Source organism: Erythranthe guttata, chromosome 2, assembly GCF_056151865.1.
Source record: "Erythranthe guttata isolate IM_541 chromosome 2, IM_541, whole genome shotgun sequence".
NCBI lineage: Eukaryota > Viridiplantae > Streptophyta > Magnoliopsida > Lamiales > Phrymaceae > Erythranthe > Erythranthe guttata.
In genome coordinates, this window is record NC_142534.1 from 13571888 (window position 1) to 13584711 (window position 12824).

Here is a 12824-nt window from a genome sequence, read left to right on the forward strand (position 1 = left end):
GTACAGTCATGTTTACCAAATTATATAAAACAACTAAGATTCCCTATTGTTTAGGGAAACAATACAATCAACATCCACACAAAAAATCGCAAAAGAATCACAATTTGAATCTTGTTTTTTCAAGTCAACTTGAAACGAGAAGATAGAACATATTCGAATATGACTACAATCATATTCAACAATAGTCGTATTCAAAATGACTACAGTCATATTCGAAAAAAATACATAAATATGACTATAGTCATATTTGAATATGACTATAGTCATGTTGCTGCTACTGTACAAATTTGAAATTATATTTTCAGATCTGGAGGAAAAAAAAAAAAGAGAGAGAAATCGAAAGTACATATAAAAGGGGAGAAAATTAACGAACAAGATGGAGGGGGAGTACGCTTCAATTCATCTAACTAAATACATAAATATGACTATAGTCATATTTGAATATGACTATAGTCATATTTGAATATGACTATAGTCATGTTGCTGCAATTGTACAAATCTGAAAATATATTTTCAATTCTGGAGAAAAAAAAAGAGAGAGAGAGAAATCGAAAGTACATAAATAAAGGGAGAAAATTAACGAACAATATGGAGGGGGAGTACGCTTCAATTCATCTAACTAAATACATAAATATGACTATAGTCATATTTGAATATGACTATAGTCATGTTGCTGTTACTGTACATATCTGATCGAAAGTACATAAATAAAGGGAGAAAATTAACGAACAAGATGGAGGGGGAGTACGCTTCATTTCATCTAACTAAATACATAAATATGACTATAGTCATATTTGAATATGACTATATGTTGCTGCTACCACAGTGAAGGGAATGGGAAACAACACACCTTTGCAACCTTTTCCGTAGCATATACCGCAAGTAAGAGTCTGTTCCAATAGAGCTGATTCCCATGTACTTGCACATATTCACTAGACGAGGCCTAAATTGCAAAAAACACAACCATATCATGTAATGATTGTTGTATATTTTAATATTAAACAATGAGATACAATTATGAATACGAAAAAATGAACCTGCTGATATTATCTAGTGTGAGTTCATCATTGAACAGCTTAGCAAATCCCAAAATTTCCTCATTATCACCATCGCAAGCAAGGAAACATTGATTTATCATAAAAGTGGAAACCAGGTATTGAACCGGCACATCATCTTCTATAAACAAAAAATCTAACAGAAGTACGAAATATAGGCAGGTGCAACTGATGCATACTTTAGTAAATTTTATGATACCAAATCTATCAAAAATTAAACAGTTGCACAATCATCATAAGCTATGTTCCTCGGACAACAATGATTAGCTTTACTATGTAGAAATGACCCATATGCACAATTCCCAAAAAGAATATTGCTGCTACTGATACATAAATATGTTCCAGATCTGTAGAAAAAAACAAAAAAAAAACAGAGAGAGAGAGATAGAGAGAGAGAGGGGGAAAGAGAGAGAAATCGAAAAATAAATAAATAAAGGTAGAAAATTAATGAAAGAGAGGGAGGGGGAGTCGACGACAACGGCGATGGCGGTGGTGGCGGCGCGACGTGAGAGAGGCGGCGGTGGCGGCGGCGTCGACGATGAGCGGCGGTGGCGGTGGCGCCGACGATGAGCGGCGGTGGCGGCGGACGATGAGCGGCGGTGGCGGCGCGGCGGCGGTGGATGAAGCTTGAAATTTTAGGAGTGTTTTGAGAGTTTAGGTGGAGAGGTGGAGAAGAAGATGAAAGTGGTAGGTGAGCAAATAATTAGGAATTAGGGTTATAGTAGTTGAGGGTAGGTTTGTCTTCTCACACTAGTCTAGGGGGGTCTCACTAATTAAGAATGAAATTTGGGTGTTGAGAAAAGTCTTTCCAAGTCAATTGGGTTTAGTTCAAAATATTTTCTATTTGAGGGGTGTATTGCATATTTCCCCATCTTGGAAAATTGGATATTTATTATCGTTGAACATTTCTTTGTTTTCTCAAGAATGTCTTTTGATATTACGTAAATTCTTTATATAAAGATTACTCAAAAAAATAAAGAATATTCTTTATATAAAGAGACTCCTTGTAATTAGATTAATCATCAGGAAATAATAAGAAAAGTATCTATCCAAACTAGAGGTAGCTGTGTTCATATTCTTATTCACTTTAAATTTTCAGCAAATACAAAATATAAATTTTTGTGATTTCAATTCCAACAAAGTGGCACCAGAGCCCAGTTGTTCATACAACGGGGATGTCAAAATAATTCAGCAAAACAAATAAAATCCAGCCATGGCGAGTTCGAGCAACCAAGTACCGAAAATTTACAACCTTCATTTCCTCTCTTTAATGGAGAAAGTTATGATTTCTGGTATGTGAAGATGAAAACAATATTCATCTCACATGATTTATGGGAGTACGTAAACCAAGGATTTGATGATCTGAAAGACATGCCTTACAAACGAGGAAAAGAAACAATTGAAGGAGCATCAAAGGAAGGACGTGAATGCTCTAAATCTCATCCAATATGGAGTAGCCGAAAAAATATTTTCCAGAATTATCAACGCTTCATAGGCAAATGAGGCCTGTGGTATTCTTCAAAAGGAGTATCGGGACAACCATAAGGTAAGAGCTGTGAGGCTCCAATCCTTGCGAAGAGATTTTGAAAATCTTAGAATGAAGAATGATGGGAGTTTGAACAACTACTCATCGAGAGTTGTGGATATTGTAAATCAAATGAAGACACTTGGCGAACAGGTTGACGATCGAAGAATTGTATAAAAAGTTCTAATAAGCTTGCCTGAAAAATACGATCCCATTGTCGCGATGGCATAATAGACCAAAGATATTTCAAATCTAAATTTGAAAGAACTTATGGGTTCGATAAAGACGTTCGAACAAATATTGAATAGGCGTTCGGAAAAATCCATTGAAAGTGCCTTTCAATCTAAGTTCACTATCCAAACGCGAGATAACCTTGTTGGTGATCGAAATAACGACGATTCAAACCGAGGTGGCAGATTCAAAAGAGGTCCAACTTCGAGAGGTAGAGGAAGATGAAGCAAACTTGCTTGGGTTTTGTGATAGTGATTGGGCTGGATGTATTGATGATATGAGAAGCACATCGGGCTATGGTTTTTCTCGTGGTTGGGGAATATTCGCTTTGGCATCAAAGATGAACAAACTGTGGCACAATCATCTGCCGAAGCCGAGTACATTTCGGCATATTTGGAAACATGTCAAGCAATATGGCTAAGGAGGATTTTGGAAGGCATTTGTTTAAAGCAAAAAGGAGCTACAACTCTCTTATTTGACAACAAGTCAGCTATTGCAATGGCAAAGAACCCCATTTATCATAGTCGAATTAAGCACATTACAATCAAGCATCACTTCATAAGAGAAGCCGTGGACGAAAGAGAAATTCAACTCAAGTATTGCAAGACTGAAGAACAAGTTGCTGATATACTCACCAAAGCTCTTCCAAGAGACATGTTCGAGTTTTTCCGTGAGCTGATCGGAATTACTCAAGCCATTAAGAATGTCTTTTGATATTACGTAAGTTCTCTACATAAAGAGACTACTTGTAATCAGATTAATCATCAATAAATAATAAGAGAAGTACATCTACCCATACTAGAGGTAGCCTTTGTTCATATTCTTATTTACTTTAAATTTTCAGCAAATACAAAGTATAAACTTTAGTGATTTCGGTTCCAACAATTTCAATACCCTATTTCTCAGGATATTTCATTTTCCCGCGTCCGTTCGTATTTCTAGGTTTCATCGTTTCTGCGTCCTTGTGTCTGTGCAACAAAAGATACAAGTGAAGAATGTCTAAAGTTTGTGCAAGGAGATAAATATTTTCACACACACACGCACACCATATCATAGGAATGACAAATACCGAAGCTAGGATTTATTTATGCGGTTGAAGTTTTAGCAGCTTCACCATTTCAAATTTTCCAACACCGACATACAAAACTAAAAAGACACACACACATACAATTATACAACTGGGAATAAACACAAGTAGGAACTAACTCAACATTCACAACCATAGTTTCTACTTCATTTTAGAGGTTTCGGCCGCAGACACGGGTGACTGAGGTGCTTCAGCAGGTCTTCCGGAAAGTTCGATAGGCCTGTGGAAGAGCAAATGCGCCACCGTCCGATCTATTGGGTTCGTATCTGTCTCTACATCAGCCATTCTATTAAACCTGCATCGTAAGCAGACAAAGAAAATAAGAAAACAGGCAACGATGTGTATTTATTCTTCAATCCTACAGTCAAAGATCTGCACGTGAATCGTAAACTTAACAACCATATATAGTATGCAGTTATATATTATTAGGACACTTTGGGACAAGTCTTGTCATAGGTTACTAACCTCTCACGGCCAACTTCATCCCTGCCGCTTATTCGGGCACTGCTTGCATTATTACGATATTGCCTCTGCATAGCACTTTGAGCTAGTCGGAACAAACTATCGCGGATGCAAAGTCTTATTCGAATGTCCAACTGAAAAAAATGGTCAATGTTATTGTTTATTGTCCTTGCTTTTCGGAAAAAAATAACAAAAAAAAAAATTATATATTCAATAGGATATAGTACTGACTTTGGAAATGGTATCTTGAAGCCGATGAATTACTGATTCCTCCACAGAGCAATTATCAAAGGCCATGCCGTTTGCATTGGAATCATACTGCTCTACAGGCGTGTTTGGTTCAACGGAAGGAAAACTATTACGATTTTCATCAATTTCCATTTCCACCGCTTCCATTCCGGAACATTCTGGAACGGACACATGATTACCAAACTGCTGCTGTTGTTTCTGAATTGCAAGTATCGCTCTCATTTGCTGCCTCCTCCTCAGCTTTTCGATTTTTTCTCTTGGCGTCATTGTTGGAGCATTTGCCGGATGTTTCAAAGAAATTGCATTGGCAGAGGAAACTTTGTAGCCGGAATAGTGATTCACCATATTCCCGTACATAGGAGAAGCCAAAGGTACACCAGAAAGACGGTGGTTTTGTTGAAAAGGCTCGGGCCTCCGATATGGCATTTGCTGAGTCAGCACCAAAGGTGGACACGGGTTGATAATTTTTGGTGTACAGTGGCTGTTAACTTGTTGCGAGGGGCTCTTTTTGCCTAACATCTGACCCTTCAGTAATCTCTTTTGCCTCTGGTCTTTAAACTGGAAAACGGAAGGCAAGAAGAACAAAACAAAATTAATCAATGACAAGAACGTGTGTGCTTATTGAGACACGTAAGGGAATAAACAACTGTTTTCTGAACATTTGATACAGGAAAATAATCAACCCAGTAAAACCTTATCCGCCAGTTTTCTGTTCGACTTATTAGAGAGGAAAATGCTCCGAAATGAAAGAATGATTATATGGCATAATATCGAGCGACTACCATCTTTTTCTTCCTCCCCATAGAAATTTCTAGAGAACATTATAATTTACCAGTTGATTTCGAGTTCGCAAACACCAGAGATATTTTTAAGCACCAAACTACCAGCATGGGATAAATATTGTAAAGTAACTGAAAAAATCACGGCCATAACCTTTAACACTTTTTCCGCAAATAAAATTGCTGGCTTTCAATGGGGGAAACAAACATTCGTTTTGAGGATAATAGTTCAACTGAAGTATTTTTCTGTGTCTATTGAAATCGGCAACAATTGAAAATACCAAACATTTAACAACTTGTTTTGAAGATATACACACATGCTTTCCTTTGCAAATGATAAAATGCGAGTCCTTTCATCCTTCAGCATCATCGTTTAATCTTTCCAAGGATTTAAATTACGTAAAGTGAAAATATCTAGAGACCATCAATTCAATTTTCAAAGTCTTTAGTGTCGCCTAAATTTAGATACCAGCAATTTGACACTGAAAGAAACAATTTACCCTTATGAAAACTTTTTGACAACGTTTTTCAAGGACGAGAAAACCAGAAAGTCCATCAACGAATTTTGTAATACACAACTTTAAGCAAGCACTAAATGTTTCATGTGATTAAATATCATCAAGTCAATGGTTTCATAGTTCTATCAAGCAACTTTAAGACTACCTGACTATGGAATTAGTCAAGGTTTTAACAGGGATAGATTTCTCTAATTTTGTCGTCTTTTCTTTTTTTTTACTACAGAGTTGGGGCAAGGATAAGAAGAGCAGCTTCTCCAAACAGATAACAAAATCTTAGTGAAATATTAGATTTCCATTTTTACTCAAAATGGGCTGGAGAAATTGTCTAGTAATACTTAAAGGGAGGCAATAAGTTCCATCACTGAGTTGTTTAAAGTGAATCCATAATTATCTTATGAGCTAACCTACTAATCAAAAGAAATAGAAAAGAGCAACTAAGCAATACAATTAAATTTAGTCCTTTGTACCTTTTCTTTCACTAATAGGTTACTTTTACCTCCAGAATATTCATTAGTATCTAAGCTTGCCTGTACATCCTCTGGAGCTTGAGATGCAATCACGTTCAGCTTTTCATAGCCAGAAATAAATGATTGGCTGGGATCCAGCATGTGTTGATCCTTAATCTCAGATTCATCAATTGAGGTTCTTAATGCTCCCAGTTGCAAATCGAAAGAATCGCCACACAAAGGATCAGGTCCAAGAGGGCTGCTAGTTACATCTTTCGAAGATGGCCATAGCTCGTCAACATTTCCAGCACTGGAATCTCCAAATATCGGGTCGTTGTTGCTGCAAAATATCACTTGTGAGGATACTAAGTCAGATGGACATTAGTCATGAAATACAGTAACATTAATAGAAATTAGGACATCATAAGCGGTAGAATTATCTTTACATAATAGGAACAAAGGGGCATTCCTTTAGAAAATAAATGGTTATTTATTCATTTTGCAAAGTCAGGAAAGCTCCTACTTGGTTACTTTTTCCATTGGGATTCTTCTGATGGTCTTGAGTCGCTTCAGAATAAAATAAACCTTAATAGTTAATATTCTCAACCCATTTCCTCGTGTACAGAAAATTAAATACACCTCTGTATTGTAGAACTAAGCACCATCATATAAAACTGAAATAAAAGAACTTGGAGAAAACATACAATCATGCCAATGAAAATTGGATCTTTACAAAAGAACACATAACTAAGTAAAGGATTTCGATTTACCTAAAAATCCTGTCCAAATCGTCAAAGCTTCCAATATTTGCCCAGCTATAATCAACAAAATCACTATGTTCTCCATCTTCTGGGGTGTTTTCAAATATATCAGATTCCTTAGCGAATTGAGATGTCTCATCTGTCGAGAAAACATAGCAGATCAATATACGGCATCCATTCATCAGCAGAAGAAAAAACGGTTAAGACAAAAAAGAAAGCAATGCTTCACCTCTTAAAGAGACATTTTTTGAACTATTTGCTATGTTGCTTGACGCAGCAACATCTATAGACTCCGGATCAGCTTTTGCAGCATTTGATGAAGATGTCTCAGAATGGGGACCAACTCCTGTTACAGGCTCACAAGTGTCATACTTGGGACTGCTATCTAGTTCAACTGCATATTCAGATTTAACGGTAGGTTTCTTCTGTTCAACAGAGCTAATGTTTGTAGTTTGCTGATTTATTTCTTTCTTAGAGGGATCGCCAAATAAAACTGCAGGCTTCTCCTCAATTTGACCAGGATATGGAACAATGTGATCATCACTTTCTCGAGCCTCACCCCATACGATGTTGGTTAGCTGAAATATAAAATATAAAGGGCTGTAAGAACTTGAGTTCAAGAGCAATGAAGCAAAAGGGGCAGAGACTGCAACAAGACAACTGTATCAGGATTCCGGTAATAAGAATGGAAATTATTATCAGAACCAATGAAACTTACGCCACACGAAATCTCTTTAAGAATAGCCTACTATAAGAAGTGACCAACAAACATGTAGATAAATTTCAGACAGTTAAGAAGTACTGCAGCGTCTTTAAACTTGTAACTACACCAGTTGCAACAAAAAGAAAAGTTCAGAAAAGAGAATTTTCACGACTCATCCGAAAAGTCAATTATGCTGGTAGTAAATTTGTTGATCTTTATAAGACAGTACAACAATGTCATCATATAAGGACATATGTTATGTAAAATTATAAATAGTTCGAAAGTTGCTTGACCACTAATCGGTTCCGGATCATGCTCGTGGCCATGTCTACCCTCGGTCACCTTCTTTGCGCAACCCCTATCTTTATCAAATGAACAGCGATCTTGCTTTGTACACTTCTTTTCTATTTGGGTTCACCTCCTTTATATTCCTTTTCTCTGTCTTGCCTATTACAAAAAGTAAAATACTGTCTTCTCTGTCTCCTTTTTCGTCTGTCAACTACTTGCCTCCTATTTGTTTGCCATTCGCTTATCTAGTTTCTTGTTTTTTGTCTGTCGTGGCATCTTATATCGATCCCTACACTTTGGCTATTGCTTCTATTGTAGTCCATCTGTCAGTCGATCCTGATTGGACACTATTGTCTGTCTACTAATACCGTGCACCATCCACATCGATATTTGATGTGCTTATACTATTATTTTTTTTAGAACAATCCGGTTGTTACTTCTGCTACGTCTATGATTTACACGCTCTACTTCTACGGTCTGATGTACCTAGACAATCGATGTTTGTCATGAAGAAACGAGAAGATATCTATCTTCCAGCTTGAAGGAAGAATTAAATAGTATTTACTATATCTATATCTCTTTCAATTTAACAGATTTATGTATCCGTGACTCAAAATTCTCCCGGCTCATTCGAACAAAAATGAGCTTATATTATCAAAAATTTCGATAACTTATAAAATCACTTAAATAAGCTCATTTCCCAACATCTTAACAGCTAATTGCTAAAACAAGATCTTACACAGTTTAAATTACATAGTAGAACAACAAAAATCAAATTGTGAAAAAAAAAGAGAGGAGAAAAGCTACAAACCTCTTCGTCGTTCCAATCAAACATAGCTAGAAAACCAGTGAAAAATGGAGAGTTCAAATCCAAGCAAACGCAAATTCAACCGGTACTGCTTCAATTCTAGCCCAAACATCGCCGAACTACTTACTGCTCAAGCTTTTCTCCAATTAAAAAAAAAAAACACGCCGCGAAACCAGAACCATCAATCATGAAAGCAGAGAAAAAGCCAAGGATAATTGTACAGTTCCAAACGGATAACCTAAAAAAAAGTAAGATTTTGTTGGCGTCTGTGAAATTGAAACAAGTGAGATTTGGAGAGATGGTAGAGAGAGAAAGAGGAGAGAGAGAGAGAGAGTGGTGTAGAGTGAGTGAGTGGGGGGGGATTGAGCAAGTGGTGGTGGTGGTGGGGCCCACATACATGTGAAGTTTGAGGGCTGAAATTGAGGGTTTCACTCGTGTGGCGGCAGCGTATCTGAGAGTTGGTGGTTGGGAGTGTTCCGATCTGTTTCTGCCCCGTCATTGGTTCACCTTAGATTTCAATGCTGGAAAGTACGTTATGCCCCCGCGTGTTTCTTCAAATTCACCTTTGACCCCTGAAAATATATACTTTATTATCTGAGTAATTCAAGTCCATTACAAGGGGAAGTAGGGGAATGGGGGACTCGAACCCTAAACCGATTACCCTATTGGTAAGGCTAAGTACCCTATTGGTTATTAGTACTTTATTAAATCTAAATAATAAGACACATATGAGAATGTTTTATAAATTTCATTCCAAAAATGCTCTCTCACACAAAAATATAAAATCTGCACCAAGTAATTCAAACTGCATTTATCATTTTTTATTCTGCATTAAACATTTTCATTTTTGCATCTAACATTTTTTTTCTGAAGAACATGTTTTTTTTTTTTTTTTCTTTTTTTTTGCATTTTCGTATTATTTTTCCTTATTTTCAACATAATATTGAAAATTATAATTTTTCTTTTTATTATTATTTTTTTCAGCCGTAGTCATCTATAGAAACCTGTAGGAAACCGTAGTAGCCTGTAATCATGTATAGACACTCGTAGAAAACAGTAATAATTCGTAGTCACATATTCGAAAGGATTACTCGATGATTTCATGATTTTAATGGTTTCAACTTTCAAGGGTTGATATGGACTACAACTAGCCATATGGACCTTGTCTATATATATACAATAAACATGCTATAAGGTTCAAGCAGGGCGCCCCAAAGTTAAAAGTTCAACTCCGTTAAAGACGCGTAAAACCTTAAAAAGGGTGGAAGGATTTTTTGCCTTTACATTGTATAGCGACGCGAGGTAAGGCCTGCATCGAGACTTCGAGTCGGGTTTTTGGGCAAGCTGAGGCTCATAAAATCTAAAAGTCAGATAAACATGGCAGGCTAAAATAAAAGGGTAATTACGTTAAAAAACCTTAATGAAGCTTGCAACTCAAGGCATAAAATATCTATAAATAGGAGGTTCACTCGAACTTTAACTCTGTAATGTTTTTTACTAAAATACATAATACATTTAGAAAATCTCTCTTCTGTCTTGATCGTTGGAGTTTTAACGTCGGGAAACCCCTCATTGTCCTTTGACCAATTCGCAAAATCTTTATGAATCAATTTGTAAGCTCGAAGAAATGCAAGATGACCTCATTGTCTCTATTCAGTATTAGCAGAGGGTAAAAAGAGAACTTGCGAAGCTACATCAAACGGTTCACCAAAGTTTCCCTAACAAGTGACGAAGTTTTAATGTTGGCCTTGTTGCAAGAACTGCGAGATGGGGAATTTTTTTGCGCACTAGCCTTGGAGCCTTCAGCTGACTTCATACAGCTGAGCAGGTCTTCCAGGTTCATCAATTGGGAAGAAGCGCATTAACGGAAGATTGGAGGTGTTCGGTATGGTGACCACACATCGGCCGAATGAACATCACAAGGGAAAAGAAGTCGATGTACAACCTCCTCACGTCGGAGAAACGGTCTGATGACCCTGGTACAACTCTTACCAGCCCTTAACAACCCCACTATCAAACATCTTGTATACAATCGAGAAGAGGCCGGCCAGATTTGCGTTGGCCCCATTCCGCTCGTGAGAATCCCTCATGAAGTCCCACTTAGGGGAAGTTCTGACTTTTTCATAACGAATACGAGCACGAGACTGATGAGTGCTCTCATCTCAAGGATGAAGTAGAAAGTCTCATACGAGATAACAAAATAGCCGATTTTGTCAAGCTGGACTAGGGGTGTGAACGAACCAAGCTCAGTTGTTTTAGCCGGCTCGAGCTCAAGTCCATGTTGCCGAGCTCGAGCTCGAGCTCATCGAGTTAATTTTTTTTTGGCTCGAGCTCGAGCTCGGGCTCATTTAGTGGTTTTTTTATTATTTTTTTTTTATAAAATCATTTATTTTTTTATTAAAAATTATTTATAGAAAAATAAAAAATAATAATAAAAAACATAATGAACTCAAGTTATTATTATTATTTCTTATATTATTATTATTATAATATTTTATATTACTATGAATTATCTAAGTAATAAAGATTTGTTTCTATTTAAATACTAGAAATATTTATTATTATATACTATTTACTATTTAGTTAATAATAAAAATAATAATAATAATAAGAATAAGAATTATATATATATATATATATATCTTATATATAAAAGAAAGAAACGCTAGGGCAACCCTAAGAAACCCTAATGCCACATTTGTAATTTTTTATCAAATTTATATCTCCTAAATATTATTTTAAATATTATTTTCGTTTTTTAGTAGATTTTTATCTCCTAAATATTATTTTAAATAATATTTTGATTTTTATCAAATTTTTATCTCCTAAATATTATTTTAAATATTATTTTCGAATTTTATCAAATTTATATCTCCTAAATATTATTTCAAATATTTTTTTCGAGTTTATAAAAAAATATCTCCTAAATAGTTATTTTCGCTTTTCATCAGAATTCTGTCTCCTAAATATTATTTTCGATTTTTATCAAATTTTTATCTCCCAAATATTATTTTCAATATTATTTTCGATTTTGAACAAATTTTTATCTCCTAAATATTATTTTGAATAATATTTTTGATTTTTTCTTCTAAATATTATTTTAATTATTATTTTCGTATTTTATCAACTTTTATCTCATCATTAACATTATTTGAAATATTAATTTCGATTTTTATCAAATTTTTATCTCTTGAATATTATTTTAAATATTTTTATCGATTTTTATCAGATTTTTATCTCCTAAATATTGTTTTCGATTTCGATCAAATTTTTATGCCTTAACCAGCCCAAGGACTCCTATTTTCAGCTATAAATATCTTTAATGCGCAAACAATTAAATCTCTTAAATATTATTTTATCTCCTAATTTTCAGCCATAAACATCTCATCACTAAATATTATTTTTTGATGATAAAATACTAATTATCATATTCCCAAAGATGATGATTCTCAAAGACGACTTCCTTAAGACTTTCAACACTTTCAACTTCTAACACGTTTGTGTTTTCTCTTCTTATTTATACTAGTAATTGTACCCGTGCGATGCACGAGACAACAAATTGCATTGTTTTGATGTTGTGAGAATATAAACAAACGTTTGATGTATCGAATGGTCAAAATTATATTACAGTCATTCATTAATAATTCATCAGTGGAATATTACTAAGTATACTACACACACAAAAAGAAAAAAAGCAAATAACTTTACTATTGAATAATTTTCCAAATGAATTGAATCAGCTAATATCAGTAGATTAAAAATTTGAACCAGGAAAAAAATCATCAACTATGTCTTTCATGTTGAGCTTAAAAGTAATTAGATTTAATAACTTAGTTAACATAATCAAAACTAAACTATCGACAACATACCATCGTAAAAGGCCATCTATACATCTTGCATCGGAACTAAGCC

At 35.1% G+C, this 12824-nt stretch overlaps 1 protein-coding gene across 2 annotated transcripts; it reads right to left on the reverse strand.

Moving 5' to 3' along the window:
• Window positions 1-3864: 3864 nt before the first annotated feature.
• Window positions 3865-9467, reverse strand: LOC105957040 (agglutinin-like protein). 2 transcript variants are annotated; one of them, XM_012980954.2, is made up of 7 exons: window positions 8916-9467; window positions 7343-7691; window positions 7123-7252; window positions 6434-6692; window positions 4592-5167; window positions 4364-4494; window positions 3865-4193 (listed from the first exon to the last, which is right to left on the reverse strand). In XM_012980954.2, the coding sequence occupies exons 1-7, from the start codon at window positions 8937-8939 to the stop codon at window positions 4040-4042; spliced, it is 1623 nt and encodes a 540-aa protein (XP_012836408.2). In that variant the 5' UTR covers window positions 8940-9467; the 3' UTR covers window positions 3865-4039. The 2 variants fall into 2 exon arrangements, with proteins under 2 accessions (XP_012836408.2, XP_012836407.2); XM_012980953.2 differs by having other exon boundaries at window positions 6374-6692.
• Window positions 9468-12824: the final 3357 nt, after the last annotated feature.

Bases quoted from the DNA above. Each gene is read 5' to 3' on its own strand.
- LOC105957040 (XM_012980953.2), bottom strand. From the start codon at position 8,939: ATGTTTGATTGGAACGACGAAGAG. The intron at 5,168-6,373 runs GTACAAAGGACT...TCCGTTTTCCAG, and splicing joins ACCTATTAGTGAAAGAAAAG to TTTAAAGACCAGAGGCAAAA. The intron at 4,194-4,363 runs GTTAGTAACCTA...CTTACGATGCAG, and splicing joins GATGAAGTTGGCCGTGAGAG to GTTTAATAGAATGGCTGATG.